Genomic DNA, 25072 nt, shown 5'->3' with positions numbered 1-25072 from the left:
TATTAGTGAAGTAAAAATTTATTGTTGGATGAATGACCACAATCCCATATTTTCTTATAAAACAATAAGCAAATGCTTTATGGGTCCTAACAAATAAAAATACCCATAAGACGATGAAGCTGTTTTTGTTTTGTAAATAAGAAATAGACAAAATACTGCCCATCACACACTAACCAATACCAATGAAGGCAGGAGAAACTGCCAAATCTCTTGGAATAGATGAAGGAAATTTCAAAGCAGCGAGAGCCTGGTGTGATCAAATGATTGTCAGAGTATGACAGAGAGTTTAATTTGCTGTTCAATAGAACAGTGCATTTTATAATTAATGGAATCTTAAATTCCAGGATAGGGTAAATAGGTGAAAAAACAAACAAGCCAACAGTAGTTAATATTTTATTTTGCCTTAAAAAACATTGTTTTGCTCCCATGCAATTAACACATTTTTTCCAAATATTCCTTTGTATCAGAGAAAGAGCTCTAGGCTTCTAAAAGTCCACAACAACATAAGAGAACTTTCTTTGTAGTTTCATATTTACTTTAAAATGTTACTTGAATTTGTTTCTACTCCATAATCTATGCTGAACATAAATCGGCTCTCATACTATACACCCAAACCTTCTTGAAAAAGACATGTTTCAGAATTCATGGTGCTCACCTCCTACAACTTTGTCAGCCTAGTCTCAATGTCCCCAGTTTAATGAGCATAAATTTGCAGTAAAAAAAAAAGTAAGTCACAGATTTGTTTATTTGTTTATGGGAGTAGGTAGGTAGTGGAGAAGAGAATTACTTTTTACAGTGAATCAGAATTTCAAAACATTGTATGTGTATAAGTTAATAAAGCTCTGTGTAGATTTAAGCCCATCAGGACACAGTACTCAAATAAGTCTTAATTTAATATTTTGATAAATGATCATGAAGAACATATCCTTGAAAAATTTTATAAATTTGTATATATCAAGACTTTTTCTATAGTAAATTAAAAACAGCAGGAAAAAAAGAGTAGAGAGATGGAGATGCAGAATAAACAAAACTAAATTAAAATTTTAGGAAAAATAATCTAAATAAGGTTATATGATGGACACTTTACTCAGCAGTTAAAATGCAATTATTGTAGCTTATTTTATTCAAATCAGTGCTTCAGTGTGTTTATAGGGCTGAAGAAGTGAAAAACAGATGTGTCCTGGGGTATGCTGGCCATGTAGCAAAGCGAATGTTAATACTAGTACATTTTCTCAACAGTGAACACTATTTTTCATAATAATATAAACACTGTTGACTGGTTTCAACTTTCACATTCAAATTAAATACAAAACAACTAAAATTTTTAATTAGTTTCCTTTAATAGATTAGGAGGTCCTAAGATTCTTATCAAAGTGGGGGAGATACTGCTGTATAGCTGATGGAATAAGAAGGAGAAGTTTAAGTATATATATATGTTTAAAAACATGAAAGTAAATAGCGGAGAGCTCAAATTGAGAAGGACCAAATCTTCATAGTAGAGTCAATATTTTATATTGTGACAGTTAAAAACATTGACATAAGATATTTTTTAAAATGAGAGATAACCACCAGGGAAACTAAACCAAACAAAATATTTTTTTTCCTAAAAATTGGGACTGCAGGTAGGTAGTAATAAGGAAAGGAATTGTTGGTTTTCCTTATAAATTTTTCTGTAATGTTTAATTTCTAGGTCTTTAATAAAATCAAAAGGAGGAACACAGAAAAATACATCCTATTAATCAAATGTTTATATAGTAGAACAAGATGTTCCCACTTACATTTAATAAACTTAGTATAAATGAAAAGTAAAATTTTGGGCCGGGTGCGGTGGCTCAAGCCTGTAATCCCAGCACTTTCTGAGGCCGAGGCAGATGGATCACTTGAGGCTAGGAGTTCAAGACCACCTAGCCAACATGGCTAAATCTTATCTCTACTAAAAATACGAAAATTAGCCAGGCATGGTGGTGCATGCCTGTAATCCCAGTTACTCGGGATGCTGAGGCATGAGAATCACTTGAACCCAGGAAATGGAGGTTGCAGTGAGCCAAGATTGTGCCATTGCACTCTAGCCTGGGCGAAAAAGTGAGATTCTGTCTGAAAAAGAAAAAAGAAAAGTAAAATTGTGTAATCAAAGCACAGAAGGATATATGGCTAAAAATATAGTTTAAGTAAAAGCTTAAGCTAAATTTAAGGCTATTTGGGAAACATCCCTACCTTTTTCATGTTAAAGGGAGAACAGTAATCCTCTTAAACAAGAAATCCTTTAGTCAAATATCAGAACTAAAAAGATGGATCAGGTGGCATTTCTTATCTTTTTATAATTTAGTAGTTATCTCTGAGTTGCCTATCTGTTCACAAAACAATTTAAAAATCTTATCTTACCATTTAGATTCAAATCAGCACTTCATACAGGACTTCTTTTAGAAATAATTCATTATTGAATGTTATACTTCATATTGCTAATTTCAAAGTCTTCAAAATCTTTTTTTTTTTTTCTGAGACAGGGTCTCATTCTGTCACCCGGCTTGAGTACAGTGACATGGTCATGGCTCACTGCAGCCTCAATCCTCCCAAAATCAATCGATCCTCCTGCCTCAGCATCCTGAGTAGCTAGGACTACAGGCACACACACATACCACTATGCCCAGCTAATTTTTGTATTTTTTTGTAGAGACAGGGTTTCACCATGTTGCCCAGACTGGTCTCAAACTCCTGGGCTCAAGCAATCCACCTGCCTCGGCTTCTCAAAATGTTGGGATTACAGATATTAGCCACCGTGCCTGGACTCAATTCTTATTTCAATTATTTTTCACACAGATATTTAATGTTGTTGGATGTATCGATATTTCATTCCTTGTTATAGTTGAATAGTATTGCTTTATACAAATATACCATAGTTTATCTATTTTCCTGTTGATATCCTCCTAGGCTCTTTCCAGTTTGAGGATATTGAGAATTAAACTATTATGTGCATACTTGTATAAGTTTTCTCTTGGAAAAATGTCTAGTATTGAAATTCTGGGCCCTATCTAACAATTTCTGAGCAACTATAATGTAATTGGTGACCAGGAAATATTAATGTGACCCATAGTGTGAATATACATTTATAACATAGGGACCAAAACAATTTTGATTAAAATATCTAGTAGCTAATAACAGGATGCTTAAATGCTGTTAAGCTTATTAATCATCAAGTAACTTCTTCAACAGAAGACAAATTATTTTTGTATGCACTGCTTTGCTTTTTGAGGTTTTTGACATATCCTCTTGGTCTCTGTCTCAATTTATATCATTTTATTAAAGTCACTCTTCACACAAGACAGACTGTATCAACAACATACAGAAGAGTAAAGTACAAATTAAAAACTTACTCAATTCCATGATAATGACATACTGAGGCTTTCTCAAAAGGTAAGACCTGAAGTTTCCCAGGACTAAGTTCTGGTGTCAAAACAAAAGTCTTTTCCCTGAAACAAAAAGTTTTTCATCTGTATTCAAAGTTTATTCACTGACAAAGAGAAAGTTAAGGAAAGTATCTAATGAAACAAATCTGACTTTTTCCTCTATAACTGAATTTTATATGGGATAAAGGTTAAGGCACACCAGAAAGTATAAGAAGGAAATGAAGCAAGGTTAGGCCTTGGCTTTCGTCACTTACATTTTCTGTACTTCAAGTAGGTTATGAGGTTATTTATTGCACAAAACTATTCTGAGAAATGGGTAAACGAAAGTGGAATATGATTTATAATGGAAATTTAAGAAGCAGTATTATTTATTTCTTTTTTTTTGGAGTCTCACTCTGTCACCCAGGCTGGGGTGCAGTGGTATGATCTTGGCTCACTGCAACTTACGCCTCCTGGGTTCAAGTGTTTCTCCTGCCTCCTCCTCCCCTACTCAGGAGGAGCTGGGATTATAGGCACTTGCTACCATGCCTAGCTAATTTTTGTATTTTTAGTGGAGACAGGGTTTTACCATGTTGGCCAGGCTGGTCTCGAACTCCTGACCTCAAGTGATCCGCCAGCCTTGGCCTCCCAAAGTGTTGGGATTACAGGCGTGTAATCCAAGAAGCATCCAGCCAAGAAGCAGCATTATTTCTAGAAGATTTTTTCCTTGGTAGAGTAAATTAAACTTTAGGCATTTAGTTAAATCCTTTTCTGCAGGGGAATAATTAAAGTCAACTTGAATCTTTGGTAACAATAAAAGTATTTACTTCCTACTATCACACATGTGGGACCCAGATCTTTCTTTGCTTGAGAATGTAGTCATTGACACCTACTTTAAGAGGCAGCAACTTTTTAAGTATCAGAGGGTATAGAGACTGCTTATTTCAGTTCTTTTTCTGAAGTAGGTTTTCAATCAGCTGGCATGTTAGAACTAATCATATGTCGAGTTTATATAAAATATTCATGCTCAAGCCTTTCCACACCTAGAACTATAGAGATATATCAACATCTGGGAAAGAAGAGGGTCACTGCAATTAGATTAAGCTCTCTGGATTATTCTGATAAATTGTCCTTCTCTGAGTTGGAAACCACTGTTGTAATGTAATGGATCATGGTACTGAAGCTCAGAACTTCAGGAAATGGGGAAATTATGCAACAGTGGTCTTTAAATAGTTAATAGGTAAAATGAAATACAAGGGGCTGACCGGGCATGGTGGCTCACGCCTGTAATCCCAGCACTTTGGGAGGCTGAAGTGGATGGATCGCCTAAGGTCAGGAGTTTGAGACCAGTCGGGTAAACATGGTGAAACTCTGTCTCTACTAAAAGTACAAAAATTATCCAGGGGTGGTGGTGTGGGTCTGTAATCCCAGCTACTCAGGAGGCTGAGGCAGGAGAATCGCTTGAACCCGGGAGGCAGGCAGAGGTTGCAGTGAGCTGAGATCACGACAGAGCACTCCAGCCCCGCAAGTAACAGAGCAAGACTCCGTGCCCCCAACAACAACAAAAATAAAAATGAAAGAAAGAAAGAAAGACTGACCAGGGGCTTGAGTTCAGAAGAGTTGGAAATGGTATGTAGAAGGGCAAGTAAATAGTAGAGTACTAAGAATAAATTTGCTGTCACATTTCCCCCTCTATGGCATTAGTAATGAAAACTGTCCTGCCACTGAAAATTATCTAGGATACTATGATAAGCATTTGAAATTATTACATTAAAATGTAAGATTCATACCAGTTAATGAATCCTAAAAAGCAGACATTATATTCAAATGCATCCATTTAAATTATTCCAAAAAAGTAACACTAGTAAATTATAATGACCCCAGTATTTCGATGATTATTAAAATAACTTTGTAAAATGGAAATCTTTAAGTATCTAGCATTTTACTTCTTTCCTTTACCATACTGTCTTCTCATTTCTCATATCAATCGCCCTCAGCAACCCTACCTATTTTTGTTTAATTTCACTTATAAGTTTTTCTTTCTAAAATAAACATGTTGATAAATATGTCAATGTTTATTATTTCCTTGGTATATACAATGAGTCATATTTGTATTTTAACACAGCATTTTGGATGGCTTCTTGTGCAGGTAAACATTTAATAAGAGCATATAGGTTCCTGATTATTACCATGAAAACTCATCCTTCAACTTTAATGTTAACAGAAGATACATTTGACAGCAATGCAGTTATTTACTAACACTTAAGAATCACATCAAATTTTCCTAAATAAATCACCTACAATTAGTTTCCAGAAAGAACTAACTTTGTCTCCTCTACAATGCATCTAGAAAGATATTCTGCCAGAAAGAGTACAACTTACATAAATAATTCAATTTAGGCAAACTGACTGACTCTGCCAGTTTGTGCTTAATGATTTCAAAGGACAATAATCCAATTAACTAAACAGATAAAAACATGTATATTTCTTTACTTTCTTGATTCCCACAACAAAAGGTTATCCATCTTTCAAAGTTATGAGAAAAAAAAATTACTCCAAAATTATATAATTTTTATGTCATTAAAATCATTAAGTCATTAAGACTCTCAAATTTTCAAAGTTGCTCTTTATCTCTCTCTCTAGTGAATATGCACATAAAGCAATAATGTTCCAGCAATATTTCTGAGATGTAATTGCCTTCGAATAACGCCTTTCCAAAATTCACCTTTAAAGGCAATATTTATCACAGTATAATTCAAATTAAGCTTGTAAAAGTGATCAAAGTGATCTACAATTTTTAAGGGCTTTTGGAAGGTTTTCAAAATAATGAATTAACAATTAAAAAGACATTAGAGTAATGAGTAAATTATTCAATTCTCACAGGTATTTGATGTCACAATTTTATGGGCAATTTTGTCAATGTCAGCAACATGCAGCATTTATTAACTAGTAACTTAGTGAAAACTGTCTTGGAAGTCAAATTAGTTGTAAATGATTCATGTAGACACTGAATTCTTACTTGGTAATGTCATAGTTTCAAAAGCGTTTTTATTATACTTTCCTGTTCTTCAGGTGAAAGGTCATGCTTTTTGCTACTATTAGGCATTTCTGACAATGCTCATGCTGAGTAGTGGCAATATCAACACTACAGTAACACAGAAAAGAGAACTAAAAACAAAATTTTGTAAGTCAAAATTCCAATTTTTTTATTAGAAAGTATTACCTTTGCATATCAAATAGAAGCTACTGACTTCTACAGAGAATATGGTGAGTTTGTTTTTCTTATTCCTGTTTCTCATAAGAGAAATAAAAGAGAATATAAATTCGATACCACAAAACAGTAGGATATTTTGCTAAGGTAAAAAGTGAAGATTAAGGCCAACAGACAAATATTGGGATCAAACTTATAAATTTTCCCTGTGTAGCATAGGGTATCAATTAACTAAGGAAATGAGACACAATTTTATTTAAAAGTAATTTTTAAAAAGTTAACTGTAAATTATAAGTTTATAACCTACCCCTTTTGAATGGGTAAAGGTTGAAGATCTCCAACGGGTAATCCATCTGAGGTAAAGTACTTCAGCAGTTCCTTAGCATCCAATAATGTGATTGAGTCCCGAGGACCCTCTTTGTGGCCTAGCAACTGTTCAGATGAATGAGGTAATGAACCACTTCTGGGAAAATAATGTTACGCAGATTTATTAAAAGTGGATTCAATCCAGAGAGAAGCCAGAGTTAGAAAAAAAAAAGTAAATTCAAATTCACCATAGTCAGGAACCAGAAAAATACAACAGGAACACTGGAGAATTAAACATTTAGGAAAGATAATAAAGTAAAATATTTGCAAATCACTTAGTTTCTAACTATGTTTTTAAAACTCTTTAGGTCACAATAAAACTTGCAATTATCATGTCAACAAGTAGTATTTTCACTACTTAAACATAATTACACTATCTATTAATGATGACCTTCAGTGTTGTGAAGTTACCAATTCTATAAAACTTAAATCTAAATTCTCTTGTATGTTCTGAAATCCCACAATAACATAAATTTTTGAGGGAAGCAACTGAATGTTCCAATTTTCCACGAACTGGAAAGATTACTTGAAGCACAACCACGAAATGAGACAATAATCAGAAATCTCCCCAAAGTCTCTTGTAGCCATGATTATGACATTATGAATAAGCACTGAATCAATATTATATACCTGAAATACATGCAGGACTTTATATTTTTTCAAACTACTTTACATATAATATATTATTAATCCTCACAAGTTTCCTTGAAAAAGATGGAATAGGTCTTATCTCAAAATGAAATAATAACTAAAAATAAGTACTTTGTAAAGTGAAAATCACCGCACCAAGCTTAAAAAGCAATCATTATTCCTACTTGTCAAGTAAAGATGCTAACATACAAAAAGTTATATTACAGACTCAGGGTGATACAGCTATTTAAAATGACAGAACTAGACTAACTCGAAATTAGTTACTATTTCTACTCTATCACCTATAAATGAAAAAACAAAAATTCACAGAAAGTTTTAAATATTGGAAAGTGAAAAACTGTAGTTTCAGTTAGATGTTTCCAGTTAGAGGTTTCACTATGCACTGAATCACAGATCACCATAGCTCTGTTACCATAGCATAAAGGAAATATTTCAATGTCTATACAGAAAATTAATTTCCTAACTTTATATTAATTCAACTATTTCCTGATAATTTTATTACTCAAATTAAGCATAATTACTGATAATGACATGATTAAAATATTGACATTACAGTTTTAAACATACTTCTATACATTAAGGGTCAATAAAATACTGACAGTGCCTCTTTCCTCTTCCTATTCCTTTGTTTTTAAAGTGAAAATATTAATCTAATAAAAACAGTCAACAAAACACTCAAATTTTCTCTGGACATCATACTCCAGCAGGGTAGGAGCTATAGAATGATTCTAATTTGTAAAGATACAGAACTGTGTGCCTGTCTCAGTGTCAGCAGTGATGGCCCAGAATAATTTAGTGCTGGGTGAAGCACCAATGCTTCCTGCCTGATGATACCCTAAAGTATGCCCTAAAGTGAAGCCTGACAAACATGCTCTACCCTGGCTCTCCCTTCTCCTAACATTAACATAAGTGAGAGACGTGGGGAACAGGACTAAACCTATGGAAAGAAAATACATGCCAACTACCTATAGAAAGCAACATGGTCCTAAATTCCTAGTTATGAACAGACAATCAAGGACCACCAGACACTGGAGAAAAATTACACATAAGAGAAAAACACCAGAAGAACAAATAAAACAGTTGCAAATGAAAATGAGATAATTCGAGAAACAGATAAAACAAGTTTAAAGAAAATTCTAATTAATATCCTTATAGTATCACCTCAAGTCTTATTAATAAAGGAATAGGTTGCTAGAAAAAATACAGCAGAATAACAAGAGAAAATTATTAGAAATTTAAAATATGACTATCAAAAATTTTAACAGAAAAGATGAAAACATAAAGGAAATTACCAGAACATAGAGCAGAAAAGTTAGAGATAGAGTATTAAGAAAAAAATGAAATTAAGAAACATCATTCCAGAATGTTTAATATTAATTAAAACAGGTATTTCAGAGAGAAAAGAAAAAAATAAAATGAAGGGAAGAATAGTATTGAAGAAATAAGATATTTATTAGAGCCACAAAGACAAAAGACTTGAATCTAAAACATCTCATACCATGGCCTCTTGTAATTTCAGAAAATCAAAGAAAATAGAAAATTGTAAAAGTTTTAGAGACAAAATAAAATACCTATTGAGGAACAAAAATCGATCTGGTATCAGACTTCTCTTTAATATATGAAATCCAAGAAAATACAGAACTAATCTAAAACATAATAAAAAGAAATACCAGGATAACAAATACGCAGGTAGAGTCAGCCAAGTTAGAATAGGAACTCGGAGAGAAGAAAAACAAAATTAAGAGTTGTATATTGCAAATAGCATAAGGTTTAGAGATAGAAGACAAAAAGGGAAGAAAAATAGGGGTGTTAATTACTCATCTTTCCCAGTGGGAAGTTATAAGACGTCATCTAAAATTGGTGGGCAAGAAATTGAGGTTCTGTTGTGGGGAACCTGTACTTTTCTCACTCTTCTTTCTTGTCTTCTTCTGCCTAACCTATAAACACCAGGGATTCTTAAGGAGTGGTCTTAGCCTCCATTTCTTTTCTCCTCATGGTCTCATCATGTGACTTATCAACCATCATGTATTTGGAAAACTCTACTGATGATAACTCAGATTGAGTGAGTTCCAGATATCCCCACAGTTCACTTGTTATTTCCACTCGGATAATTCATAGATCAAACGTATCATCCCTAAAGAAGAATTCTTGATTTTTTTCTCCCCAAAGCTGTCCTCACCCTAAGTGTCCACCCATTTACCCCAGAAGAACACCACTCACTCGATTGAAGCCAGAGATCTAAATCATCTTCACTGTTTCCTTTCCCTCTATTCCACATCTAATGCATCACAGGAAGCTTTTCACCAGCTTACCACCAACGTATCTCCCAAATTTGTTCCCCCAAATTTGTTCCCACTACTACTGCTCTAGTTTGAAATTGGTCATCTCTCACTTAGCCTACAGAAAGAGCCATCTGTCTCTGCTCTAATCTCTCCCTCCTGAAATTTATTTGCCGCAAGAAAGCGAAATTTTTGCAAAATCATATCCCATCACTCTTTCATATGAAATCCTTCCACCAATGCACTTACAATGAAATCCGAACTGTGTATGAGGACCTATTTGGTCCTGTGTGACTGAATGTACTTCACCCATTTATCCATTAGGTCTCAGTTCAAATGTAACTTCTAAGAGGTCTCCCTGACCATCCACCTCATCTAAGCGAGTACTACCACTTCCCTCCCCACAACAAATAACATTATTCTCCCCCAGTCTTTTTATTTCACTCATTACACACAGAATAATTTACAATTATTATATTTACTTGTCTAGTTACTTGTTTTGATTGCTGCAGTCATTAAAAGGTAAGCTCTAGATGAGAGGGGCAGAGAAACAGCTTGTTCTTCCTCATATTCCCAGCGCCTGACACACGGTTGGTACTCAATAAATGTCTGTTTCATGTGTATGAAACAAAGTTATAGCAAGTAATAAAATACTATCCATGGAGAAGCTAAAAATAAAAATGTGATTTGTAATATTTGGGAGAAAAGTAATGTAAGAGAGCTTAGCTTCTCCTCTTTTATTCCATCATTTAACAATTATGTACTAAGGGCCTACTATGTACTGAACCAAAACAACAAAAACAAAACAAAACAAAACAAAACAAAAAATCCTGCCTCCTATAGTTCATTAATAGGCACTGTATAAACATATATGAATGTAAAATAGGAAGAGATCAAAGTGGTTCAAATGAAGCGAGTAGTTCTACTTCATTTTACATGTGCTTGTAGTAAGGTTTTTTTATATCTTCATATACTGTGTATGTTTATTGGAGACAGTCTGAAAGGCTATACACCAAAATGTACACTGTGATGACACAGACCTAGAAAGCACAAGTGCAGGGCAGAGCAAGATGAGTACTTCCTTTTTAATTGATATACTACTCTAGTGATTATCTATTCACAGTATGTATTTCTTTTATAATAAAACTATAAACTGCTCATATCTCATAAACATAATTTAACTACTTTAAAAAAGAGTTCATTCAAATTACTGAGCTATCACGTGCTTTACTACAGATTCAAATATTACCTCATTTTTTGTTTCGTTTTTTCAAAAGTTTCCAAATTTTGAAGAACATGCCTTTCTGGCCATTCCAGAGGATTGGTTTCCATTAGACTTGAGAAATTAGGTTCCACTGGACTAAAATCTAAAGTGAAAGAAATACACAAAAGTCTGAAAAGTATTAACACACTGAATTTTGCTAATAAAAATGTGTATTTATAGACACATACATATGTATGTGTAAGTGTGTCTATAAAGGTATACTTATCTTAGGCATTTATTAAAGACCTCTCTGATGGCCTAAACTGTGCAAAAGGCCATAGAAATGTTTGTTGCAAATAAAAATAAAATATCACCTCATAATAAAAGTAATAAGCTAAAATTCACAAAATTGTCTTAGTACTATTTAGGACTCCTATGGAATAAAAGCATAACTTTGCTATTTTGGGTGAAAATAGTTCTAAATGGAAAGAAGATAACTCTATAGAGAATATATTTGATATTCTGTGTGATTTTCATATTATAAATAGGAATTAGCACAAGTAGACCAAAACATTCATTGTTTAAAAAGAGATTACCTTATTCTCAAAACTACAATAATAATAGATAAGTTATGATGTTCTGATGTTCTCTCTGAGAAAGCAAGATGCTTAAACATACACACCTTCAAATCACTAACATTCAATGTTATTTTCTACTAATCAAATATTATATGTAAGAGTGTGCTTATCTTTCTAGATAATATGTTGCAGTGAACTAATATTGAGATTGCTGATAATATTGAGATTTTCAATGAAAACCTAAAGGGACAGTTTCCGTTCTTATTAGAAATTATTATTAATAGTATTAATATATTCAAACTGTTTTAACACTGGCAAAATTACTAACTGTGCTACTTTTTGGATTGCAAAACTATTTGGTTTTAGAATTGTTTTGAACACTATTCTAATAAACTCACTCAGAATTACTGAACATTAGCTATTTGACTAACTATCAACATTAACAAAAATACTCATTTGAGGCCGGGCACGGTGGCTCAAGCCTGTAATCCCAGCACTTTGGGAGGACGAGACAGGCGGATCACGAGGTCAGGAGATCCAGACCATCCTGGCTAACACGGTGAAACCCCGTCTCTACTAAAAAATACAGAAAACTAGCCGGGTGTGGTGGTGGGCGCCTGTAGTCCCAGCTACTCGGGAGGCAGGGGCAGGAGAATGGCATGAACCCGGGAGGCGGAGCTTGCAGTGAGCTGAGATCCGGCCACTGCACTCCAGCCCGGGTGACAGAGTGAGACTCCGTGTCAAAAAAAAAAAGAAAAAAAAATACTCATTTGAGAAAATAATGATTTGGTAGAGGAATTTTTTTTCCCCCCAGGGACGGAGTCTCACTCTGTCGCCCAGGCTGGAGTGCAGTGGCATGATCTCAGCTCACTGCAACCTCTGCCTCCTGGGTTCAAGTAATTCTCCTGCCTCAGGCTCCTGAGTAGCTGGGATTACAGGTACATGCCACTATGCCCAGCTTAGTTTTGTATTTTCAGTAGAGAAAAAGTTTCACCACGTTGGCCAGGTTGGTCTCGAACATCTGGCTTCAAGTGATTCATCCACCTTGGCCTCCCAAAGTGCTGGGACTATAGGCGAGAGCCATCATGCCTGGCCTGGTAAAGCAATTTTTAAACAAGAAACACAAATGAAAATGAATGCAAACTGCTATCTTACTTTCTTTTACTTATTAAACTATTTAACCTTGAATAGTTTAAAATATTTTCAAAACCTGTATTGAATTGCCCTATCTAAACACCATGCAAATACAATACTTCACATTTTTTAGTAAAGGTGGTGAAATACTATTTTAAAGAGTAATGAGCTTCATGATAAAATAATATGCTGCTGAATATCAATGTGGCTTTCTACTAAAAGTATAAAGAAAAACATCACTTACATTTCTGCACAGCTTCATGCTATGAGTTCATAAAAGAATATAAGCAATCTTAAATAACAGTAAACATTAAATTGTTCCTAAATATTTCAATATAATATACAGCCTAAAAAATAAATTACATAGGCTAAATATTAAGAAATAGGTGGGAAAACATTCATATGTGTCATGTCTTTTGTGGAATCATTTAATACAATTCTTACAATAAAATAAAACACAATATTTCATTTATGTGGCAGTCAAGACACTGGGCTATGCTGACAGCCAAAAAGCACAAAGGCTGTCTGAGAAACCAAGAACACTGCTTTAAAAAAAAAATCATTTTACAGGAGAAACACAGAAATAGACAATAGAACCAACACAATAGGGAAACAGGGAAAACTGACCTATAAAATCAAAAATTACAGCAAACAAAAAGAGATGACATTATGTGGTTAATGAATTCAGGCCATTATAACCTTATACACTTAAATATGAATAAATCACAAAGAAAATGTTATATTACAAATTAATGAAGCAAGAATTATAAATAAATGCCAGAAGATTCCTTTTAAGTGTTTGAAGTAATAAAATAATGATCTGATAGAATTACCTGGAAAACTTATTTATGCAGTGTGTTGATGTGCCCAGTGGTCCCATGCAAAGGAGATAGTTATTGTAGTTATTGTATTATGAGTTCAGATATCACATTTGACTTTGTCAAAGTCTTTAGCAACTTTGTGACAATGTGTAAATAAATGGTTATATTGGGCATTTTCTACATACTGACTTGCCAATTGTTACACATGCTAGAGTTTTTACCAAAAAATGAACAGATTAAATAACTTTATTAATTACTAACAATTAATATGGATGCTTGCAAATGAGTCAGAATATGATATCTAATTGGCCGTAGTGTTTCTTTCATTATGTAATTTACAGGTAGATGTATTTATTCAAATCAAAGTGACAAAAGATGTTAAAAATTGCAACTTCATTCTTAGGAGTCATGTTCAAATGTATAACCTGTCAAATTTCAGTTCAGGTTCTAAAAATCTTCCAAGTTTCTTTCATTTGTTCAATAAATACAATCTTAAAATGTGATCCAATAATTTTAAAAAACATTACAGGAAGAGAGTATAACAGAAAACAATGGAAACTGGGGAAGGTCTGGGAAAGTCTCTTTGAGAAAGTGACATTTAAATCAAGATCTGAAGAATGATCATCAGTTAATCAGGTAAAGGCTGGAAGAAAAGAATTCCAGGCACAGGATACTGCATATATAATGTTCCTGAGGCAGAAAGAAATGTAACGTGTCCAAGGAAAGAAAGGACTTCCTGTGATTAAAAGGAAACAGAAATGTACTGGTACTAGAATAAGTATGAAGCCAGATATCATGTAAGGTTTTTACAAACCATATGAAGGTTGATGCATTCTATGTGCAATTAGAAGCAATCAAGAAGGTCTGGGCAAAGGAGTGACATAATCTGACTGTAGATTGTGTTGATCCTTTGCTCAAACCTTTTTGATTTTAAGATGAGCTCTCCTGCAGCTCAGTGTCAAGCGTCCTTTGTACAGGTAACTTTAAGATATATATCCTTAAACTTATATAAAAGTCCTAGCAATTATTTGAGCCCTTCCTATCTTTCAACCCTTATCTCCCATACAAATCCTCTGGTAAGCCAATCTCTCTCTTGATCTCGGTTTGCCTTTTCTTACCTCCATGACCATGAATATGGTGCTTCTACCTGGCACATCTTATCTTCTATCTAGATCTTATGCATCATTCAAGACCTACATCAAGTTCCTTGGCTCCTAACCAGCCTTCATGACTATTCTACCCTACTTGCAATTCTCTCCTCAAAATTCATATTTATTTAACCAGCACTTACTTTATACTAGGCAACTGCCTAAGCAATTTAAGAATAATTAATTTAATCTCCATAACAACCTATGTCATCCCTAATTTAAAGATAAAGAAGCAGAGGCAAAAAGATCAGAAAACATGCCCAAGGTCACACAGCAAGTAAGCTGCTAGTCTTGCTCCAGAGTCCATGCTATACATGGAGCTATGGTCTCTCACTTATTGAACACATCCCCCATTTACAAGTAATCTAATAATGTCTCCAGCACCTTTCAGATTACTCTGTATGCTATTTAACTTGGGTACTAATATGCAATGGTGATGATAATGATAAAACAAGTAACATCTTTTTTGGTGTTTGTGTTAAGTGTTTTACAGGTATCAACTCACTCAATCCTCACAATAACCCTACTAATCCTCACAATAATCCTAATAAGTGGGTTATATTATTATTCCCATTTTAAACATGACAAAACAGGCATAGAGATGAATAACTTGCCTAAAGACATTTGGTTAGCAAGTAACAAAAGTGAGATTTGAACCCTGACAGTTTAGCTCCACAGCCTGTGTACTTAAACAAGGTTTTTCAAATTTATCACAACACTGGAACTCAGGAAAGCAGAAAGAAATACAACTAAATAATGAAATGATTTCCAGCCGTCTAAGTGAAGTCTGACTGTTCCTCCCCTACCGAATGTTAAATATGCGTCATCTTATCATATGGACTTTTACCTCTATTAAATTTACTATGATTACTATGATTTACTAGATTTTGCTTTCCACACTTTGTGGAAATGTAGCTTAATAGAAATTCACACATTTCAGTAGCTTAGTAAGACTAAAGAGAGGCATCATCTTAAAGTGCTTCTTCCTTTGCCCAAAAGCAATTACACTGAACACATTAATGAAAAAAGTTACTAGAAAATTTACAATGTTTAAATAATGAGTAATACAGTTCATCACATATACATACATACTTGCATCTATATAAGTATCTATTATTATTTAAACCTGTGAAATATATTTTGATTTGACCAATACATTTTATAAGTTTTAATAATAAATGTCATAGTTGTCACACACACACACATACACAAAGAACTAAAATTTAAAGTAATAGAAAACTTACCATTTAATATATTGAAGGTTTTCAATTTGTCCATCTTTCTTGGAATCATTTTAGGAATCACAGCATCAAAATAATCTAAAAAGTGTTTCCTTGTGAGTACTAACAGGCTTTTGAGTTCAGCAACAGAAACTGTTTCAGGCTGTTTTGCCAACTTTCTCCTTTCTATAAGACAAATCAATACAATTGACTAATTTTTTATCCGCTTTCGACCTCATCTACTACTCTTTTGAGGAAAATATTTTCAGAAGTAAAACAAGTGAATTTCTCTAGTAAATCAACATTCCTGTTTTCAGGATTGTAGGCCTTCTTTCACTTTAATCCCATTTGTAGATAATGGGAGAATTTCCAGTTATGTGAGATAAACAGAAGTAATTCATTGATACTATAAGTTGATAACAGATAAAGGGTAGGTTTACAAAAGCCTTCAGAAATATATTGCAGAGCATTAAAATGGTCTTATGTTCATGTTTATGCAGAACTAAAACTCGTTAGACTTTCAGTTAAATATGGTAGCTTGGCCACTTCCGTTTCTTCTTCTCAGAACCTAAAATCACAGCAAAGAAATACAAAAGGAGAACAAAAGAAAGAATGACAAATAATGATATTTTTCAACAAATTTTAGAAGACATAAATGACAGCTGAGTGGTAAGTGAGTCTGCAAAGTAGAGGAAGAGTCGCCTTGGATGCCTGTAGAGAGGCACTACCAAGGAGTACAAAGTAGTTGGTGGTGAGATGCTGGACTGAAACAGGACTGGATGTAGCACAAGAAGTTAGAACTCCAGGTCCTTCCCCTACCCAACCCCCTATTCCTCAGAGTTAGGCACCACTGCTTGCATTTTTTTTTTTTTTTTTTTGTATGGAACATCAGGTATATGAAAAGCTAGTATTGAGGCTGGGGTTAAAACTAAGGGATTAAGGAAAAGTCTATTCATTGAAAGGTTGGACTCCAAGCCCTGATACCACAAAGTTAACATCCACAAATGCCCCACTGGAAATATCAGAGGATTCTCCTTTGGTTAAACTGAATGCTGTCAGAGAAAAGAACTATAGATAGCAACACTGGGGTGAAGTTAGGGGTAGAAGCTCCTGAACCAAATGTTGAATTGTCACTTCACCAAACTATAGTGAAGCTTGACAGATATTACATTAGAAGTAAGCATACAAAACTTCCATTTCAAAATAGGATGGAAAGAAAAGAATATCCAGACATTTAAGGAAAGGTGTTGAGGGGGAGAGGCAGCTCTTTGTTTCCCTATGCAAAGATTTGATTCAGTTAACACTTTCAGCTCCCCTCTTCCTTCCCATCACTCACTGAGCTAGTCATGAACAAAGCATGCTCTGATAGATTCTTCTGACTTTCATCTGAATGAGCAAGTCTTCAGGATTTATTTTCTCTGCAGACTTCTGCTGCAGGGTTGGTCTGCAGTTACCTAGCTCTGACAGTCATTCAGTGGCAAAGTTCAATGCTGGGTGTATGTATGAGGAGGCCAACTTGGCCATAGATCTAAAAAGCCATATCCTTTAATACAGCTTTCATCTATAATTTCTCTCCATCTATATATTTCTTACATTTATTTTTCAGTTGGTTCAAATGTTGGGATGAGAAGTGGGTATTATTCATTGGAATCCCAAACTAAAAAACATCCAAAAGAGAGACTAAGGCAAGCAAACAGAAAAAAGGGAGTCCAGCAGAAACAAAAGCATTGTAAAAAACTAAACAAAGTTTGCTATAATTTTCTCATAGACATATGAGAAGATACTGCACCCATGAAATAAGTACAGAATATTTTGATAAAGAAAAAAAAAATCAATGAACAAGAAATGACTCTAAAATTGAGCACACAAGAGATCAAATTTCAAAAATTCCATAGAAGAGCTGCAAAATAAAATGGAAGATATTCCCCCAAAACTAGAACAAAAACATAGTAATATGAAATTAGGAATGAAAATCAGGCATTCTGTCCAGAAAAGTCAATATCTAGTAAGAGCTCCAGAGAGAGAGAGAGAGAGAGAGAGAGAGAGAGAGAGAGAATAGGAGGAACAAAATTCTTGAAAGATAAAAAAAATTCAGATTTCAAGATATGACTCTCCCGTTTAAATTGCCAATCAACTACAAAGCTCAATAAATGGGGCTGGTGGGGAAGAGGGGAAAGATAAACACAATATGACTCAAAGTAAACCTTCTAGAGACAATGTTTCTGGAGACTAAGTTACCAGAAAGTGGGTAAAAACCAAACAAACCAAAATTAGATTACTACAAAGGATAGGAATTATATTTGACTTCTCAACAGAAACACAGCAAAGCAGAAGACAATGAAGCAGTATCATTGAAATTCTGAGGGAAAATGATTTTTAACCTAGAATTTTATTCATGAAATAAATACATTTTCAGACACGCAAGAACTCAAAAAATTTATGCTCCGTGAACTTTTGCTCAAAAAGTGACTGGAAGAAGTGCACCAACCGAACAAAGGCATAATCCAAGAAAAAGGAGAATAAGGGGTCTAGGAAAAAGAACATTCCAAAAGAAGAAAAGAGGAAAGGGAAATCTTCAAGATACTAGCAAGTCTAACATGCAATCAGTCCACAGTCGAGCAAAATATGAAACACTCCAGGAAAGAAAACAATAGAGAAATAAAAAGGAACTGATGTATTTGAACACACAATGAATGTTAATGATAGGAGTGCGGCAGAAATGTTGGAGCCTCTGGAAAAACGTAATAATGTTTTGTCTATACAGAAGAGTAGGCAAATTAAAAATAAGGTGATTATCAACCATAAGAAAAACAAAGAATTATATAAAAGAGATTTGATGATCATCATTTATTACATGGCTCTGCAGTAAACTTATTTATAAAATTATAATAATGTTAAAGCCAACCACTGATTTAACCACAATTCATGACTTCACTGTAAGAAGCAGAAAGAGAATGTGAAGATTACGTGGGAAGTTTTTATCTTCCACAGTTAGATGTTAAGATAATGCCTGAAACTGATAAATCTAAGAAATAGCAGCATACGTACATTGTATAGGGGTCCACCTGGAAGAGCTGAGGATAGCTGTCTATAAACACAGGGACTGAAAGATGGGGAGGCATGGGTAGCACATTGCTGTTTGCCTCTTGAAGCTTTTTCAGTATCATTTGATTTTTCAAACTATATCCACGTATTACTTTGATAAAAATAGTCTATTTTAAAACACTTCTAGTCTAGTAACATTTTCTTCCACAATAAAATAGTAACCTAAAAGTTCATAGAGAATTCAACACAACACGTATTTATTAATTTTAAGAGCTTACTGCCTAAAAACCACTGTACTGTTTAGACACAGAGGATTAAAGCATTATTACATTACACTACCTGGGGTCAGCACATAAATAATGCAAGGGAGTAGAAGAAGAAGGAGACAACCAGTGTCAAGGTTCTACTTTAGAACATCAGCTTCATGATACAAGCCTCTGTAAAATCCTGCATCACCAAGGTGGACATTGATAAGGTCCTTCCAGATCTGACCCAAGGTAACTAACATAACTTCCACAATCAAGAACATTAGGAACAGTAAAATGAGAGCTATAATATATTCTGTCTCTATTACATCCTCTTAGTGAGAAAATCATAAGCCTCATTGTCTTTTTCTGCACAATCTGCTGGGAGCCATTCCAAAACAAAAAGTTACTGATGGTTTGGTTTTATCTGGAAGATGTACAAAGTAATCTGCTTCAGAAATTACCCCCTATGTTTTTATTAATGTTAAAAATATACTCAAATCTGATTGGGCGTGTTGGCTCACTCCTGTAATCCTGGCACTTTGAGAGGCCAAAGCAGACAGATCACCTGAGGTCAAGAGTTCAAGACCAGCCTGGCCAACATGGAGACACCTCATCTCTACTAAAAATACAAAAATTAGCCAGGCATGGTGGTACACGCCTGTAATGCCAGCTACTTGAGAGGCTGAAGCAAAAGAATCACTTGAACTCGGGAGGTAGAAGTTGCAGTGAGCTAAGATTGTGCCACTGCACTCCAGCCTGGGTGACAGAGCAAAATTCTGTCTCAAAAAAAAAAAAATTTTTTTTTATATATATATATACACACACACACTCAAATCTGAACCTGAACCTCACCTATATTTATTAAACCTGTCAATTATATTACAATTTGAAAAACAGAGTAAGAATCCATATTGACCTTAATGATTAAGAAATGGAGAGAGAAAATAGATAAAGTTTACAAGTTATGAGTAGGATAATTTACCTAGGCAAAACATCATCTCCACACAAGTGAGTTTGCATGTAAGTGGCAGATAAATATTTGAGAGAAAAACATTGGACTAAAGTCTAAAAATGAGTCAGCATAAGAATGCTATTTTCCTAAAAAAGCTAGTAATTACTAAGGGTTTATTAAAGAAAAATGTAGAAGCAGAACATCCAAAGGAATCAGCAGGTCGAGCATAAGCTTTGCACTGGGTTTTATACATTTAACAAAGATGTAAGGAACTCAGAGTAGAGACTGCAATACTGGAGCAAAATTATAATACTGCTGTTTTCACACTTATCTTGTATCATACTGAACAGTGTTTTATTTAAAAATTGTTCAGCATTCTCAAGCCTTTTCTTGAAAAATCAGTGAAACAAGATTTTTAATATTTCCAAATACAGAAAGTTCTAAATTACCAAAGAATTTCGTAAAATATAAATCACAAGCTTATAAATTTTAAATATCATCATTCTAATTAAATAGTATCACATGTAATTTTCAAAATAAAATTAATGAAAATAAACTAATTTTAAAAATTAAGCCCTAACAAATTTTATTCCATTTTTGTGTTATTTTAAAAAACAAAGTGCCTCCACAGTGTTATTAGTGAGTACATTTTTGTGCAAATTTTTCTAGCTATTCTTTCTAATTTAGTATTAGAAAAATACTGGAAAAAAGTAAGAGGTCTACCCTGTGTTTTGCTGATAATTTGAGGAAATCTTTTTGAACAAGTTTTGTTTTTCTGTAAACATTATAATCTCTGTATGGATACTGAACCACTAATTTTTTTCCAAAGAGAGCTATTCCCATTATATTCTTTAGTTTTCATCATGTACAAATAAGTTAACTGCATTGCTTTAAGTACTTTTCTGTTCACACTTCACTTATTTGAAAATCACTGAAGTAGATGCTTAAGACATGCTTACATTGGAAACTTTCTTTTGCGGTCATTTGCCTCTGCCTTTTGAGACACAGGCATTCTAAACAGATGCATCTTTGTCTCCAAGTTTTTAATCCAGTATTAACTCTCTGGGTAGAGAAGAGATTTGTTCAGGAAGTATTTTCATCATAAATAGATCAACTGGATCATTAATCTGAATCAAGATTTAACGTTTCAGATTGCAAAATGCCCATTTCATGGACATACCCAGAGCTAGTGTCTCTAGCAGCAACTAGCTCTAAGGTCTTCTTCAGTTTCAGGTTCCCACCTTACTCTTTGCCCAGTCTAGTGGCATCCCTACGATGTTTTTGTTTTGTTTTTGTTTTTGTTTTTTGCATTTCTGTACCCTCTCCTGCTCTCTCACCAACTCTGCTGAACTTTTCACTCACACCTCTAGGCAGCAACCTAGTTATAGCTGTCATATTTCCCTTCCCACACAACCAGGAGGGATGGCCCTCTTGGGGTTAAATCTTCTCCTTTCACAAATAAGAGATGCACCAGCTTCAGAGAGGTCCCTGCTCCTCTGATAGTTTTTCTTTTTGGAAGGGTGAGGAACTGAGGTGAAGATGAAACAGTGGAGATGTTGAAGGAACTGAGTTATAAAAAGCTGCAGGTGGCTTATGGCAAGCAAATCAGGGCCTGACGGGTTTTTGGCAGGAATATAGCTAAGTTAAAAAATGAATAATACTGAAGTCTGAAATAAACATTTTATATCCATAACAATACTGGTATTTCAGTATATATGTATGTGTGTGTCTATGTATTTGTTGGTTATAGCATGTACTACACTTTATTAAAAATGATTTGCCTTTCTAATTATGCTTTCCTTGAGCAAACATCATTTTCTTGGTTTAAAAGAAAAAAAAAAACACCAATGGTTAGAGGAGCTCAAGACTACACAATAACCCTGGATTTTTACAATTGAAAAAGTCTGTAATCTTTACATGAATAATTGAGACCAAGCATTCTAAAATTATCTTCTATTGCATAGGTAGGCTATTGAATTCACACTTTTAAAATATGTTTTTAAAGAAAAGAATGATAGTTCTTATTTTATAATACATGTAATATATAATTCGAATATCTTTTTTTCTACATACAACTAAGGAGGACTCACAATTTGAATCAATTTCTTAGAAATTACATAACAATAAATAAGGTCAATTAGGCAACAAATGAATGCTTAAAATTTGTATTAAAAAATAAGACTGATAGCCAAATTAACTGTAAAAGAGAAAACATGTGAAATTATGACTCTTTTCTAAATAAATCTATAATGCCAATGTCACTCAGCACATGAAATGTTCTTACTTATTACTGATGATCATTATTAAACTCTAAGAATCAATGCTCAAGGTAACACATTAATTCCCCTAAGACTTGCATTTTTTCCTATTTGTAGCATCCAACTTCTGCTACCAAAAATATATAAAAAGATATTTTATCAAGAGTTCTACACTAAACAGAAAAATAAAACTTACATACCTTTTCTAGCATACAATTAAAAACAAATTTTGAAATACAAAATTTGCCTGATGAAGTATTTTTATAACTGTTAACAGTGATGTACAAATAAACAGAAATATTCTGAATCTAGTGAAAATATCTCTTCCACTCTACATCATCGCTATCAAAAATAGTTCTATAAATAAGTAGCGTAACTAAAAGATAAACTACACAAGAAAAAGTGTGCAAATAAAGGTAGCTTATGTCCGAACAAGTCAACATTTTTAGAGTAGGATGAAATATACAAATTGTTACTTACTTAGGCATTCTTTCAAAGCTAAAACTTGAACATTAGCTAACTGTTTCTCTCTTTGTACAATCTGCTCCCCAGAAAAATGTGGAAGTGATAACAAGTCAAAAGGAAAACCTGAGCAATAAGAAAAAAAAAAGGTCAACATTAACGCTATCCTTTGCCAATAATTAGTACTCAGTTCCTGGGAAATGTGTTATAGCAATGATTTAACAAAAAAATAAAAATCAATCACTCACCTCTCTTGATCTTATATATTTCAAAGTAAATAATAATAATAATTAAGCAGCAGAAAATAAGCATACTCAATTATTTTACATTTTAAACATTTACCTGATTTTTTAATTGAGGGAATTAGATAGTAAAGTAGAATTCCCTGAATCACATTTTCTTCTACCTGACAGGAAATCACAGATAGGGAACGGGAACCAGTCTCTAAAGATACCCCCAAAAGCCACTGAATGAACCACATCTCCTGTTATTCCTTTTTGTGCAGTACCCTCCACAATGAATCCAACCTAGATAAATGTGCTAGATGGTCCTATGATAGCCTTAGCCGTGTCTCTCTCCCCATTCTTCATGCCCATAGTACTCAGAATAACTGTAGAATGTACTGGAAATGTACTATCTTGAAATAGGGAGAAACTGCCCAGGATAGCTTGGGTTTTTTTCCTTTGTCCCCTAAAAGCAGGATGTCCTTTAAAGCATTGCCCAATGAGTCACATGGCCCCTGAAATACAGAAGCCAGGTCAGGCTGCCTTTTGGGGTCCCTTAGCTGTGGTGCAAATGGTACACATGCATTCAAGACTCCATCTGCCCTGGGAAGCTTTCCTGAGCCTTGGGGCCTGGCTCACAACAGATCCTAGGCTTCTTTTGTTCCTTGCTGCCTATCTGTAAGTAATAAACCTGTTTCACATAACTTGCATGTGAGTGTGTTCTGTCACACTGGACTAGAACAAATTGGTAACCAGTATATGGTGGACCTAAATAGTAGCCCAGGGAACAGCAGAAAGATGTATTTAGACTCCTGTTACTGGTGGTTGGCATAGTGATGATCTTCCCTATTCTCCACGCTGTGGCAGTCCTCCCTTAAGATTGCTAATTATTGGATATGCTTCACACTATGTAACAAGGTAACATAAACGTGACACTGAATGACTTCTAGCTAGGACACAGAAAGCCTTGCAGCTTCACAGAACAATTGCTCTAAGTCAGCAACCATATAAAAAGTCAGCCTAGGCCGGGAGCAGTGGCTCACGCCTATAATCCCAGCAGTTTGGGAGGCTGAGGTGGGCAGATCACGAGGTCAAGAGATCGAGACCATCCTGGCCAACATGGTGAAACCCTGTCTCTATTAAAAATACAAAAATTAGCTGGGCGTGGTTCTGCACACCTGTAGTCCCAGCTACTCAGGAGGCTGAGGCGGGAGAATCGCTTGAACCTGGGAGGCAGAGGTTGCAGTGAGTGAGGATTATGCCACCGCACTCTAGCCTGGTGACAGAGCAAGACTATGTCTCAAAAAAAAAAAAGTCAGTCAGTCTACCCTAAGACCATGATGTTTTAAGGAAGCCCAAGCTAGCTGTGAGGAAAGGGCCTGTGGAGAGAAAATCAGACCTCATCTGTTCCAGCCATCTTAGCCCAGGCACCAAACATGGGTGTGAAGAAGCTATCTTAGACATCAAGCCCTGTGGAATCTTCAAATGACTGGAGCCATAGTGTATGTGACTGTAATCATATGCACGACCTCAAAATAGAAACATCCAGCTGAGCCCATTCAACCCACAGGACCATGAGAGATAATAATAAACTGCTATTTTTAAGCTAAATTTGGGATAGTTTGTTATGCAGCAATCGATAACCTAAATAATAAAGCCTGGGAAGAGGGAAAGATGGGCAATAAAATAGAACGTGTAGCTTGAGACAATGTAAATGAAAATGAGAAATATAGCAAAATACATGTATTTAAAGTGGAAAATACTAAAAATTTCATTTTTAGAAGTGAAGGCTGATCTACTAAATTTTACTAGGTATAATGTAAAAGGAATTTGCTCTTTGCACATTAAATTGTAAAAAAATGTCATAATATATTTTAAATAAAAGGTA

General features: G+C 34.4%; 1 protein-coding gene across 3 annotated transcripts in view; it reads right to left on the bottom strand.

Annotated features, from left to right (window-relative positions):
* The window catches only part of MTBP (MDM2 binding protein), a 78312-nt gene that overhangs the window by 9828 nt on the left and 43412 nt on the right, over positions 1 to 25072 (bottom strand). For all 3 annotated transcript variants that reach the window (XM_023224685.1, XM_023224676.1, XM_023224692.1), the window contains exons 13-17: positions 22979 to 23086; positions 16020 to 16181; positions 11140 to 11257; positions 6902 to 7057; positions 3372 to 3467 (exon numbers count right to left, since the gene is read on the bottom strand). In XM_023224685.1, coding sequence (XP_023080453.1) covers positions 3372 to 3467; positions 6902 to 7057; positions 11140 to 11257; positions 16020 to 16181; positions 22979 to 23086 — 640 coding nt within the window. The remainder of the gene's footprint in view (positions 1 to 3371; positions 3468 to 6901; positions 7058 to 11139; positions 11258 to 16019; positions 16182 to 22978; positions 23087 to 25072) is intronic.

This window comes from Piliocolobus tephrosceles, chromosome 7, assembly GCF_002776525.5.
Source record: "Piliocolobus tephrosceles isolate RC106 chromosome 7, ASM277652v3, whole genome shotgun sequence".
NCBI lineage: Eukaryota > Metazoa > Chordata > Mammalia > Primates > Cercopithecidae > Piliocolobus > Piliocolobus tephrosceles.
This window is presented reverse-complemented; position numbering and strand designations above follow the sequence as displayed.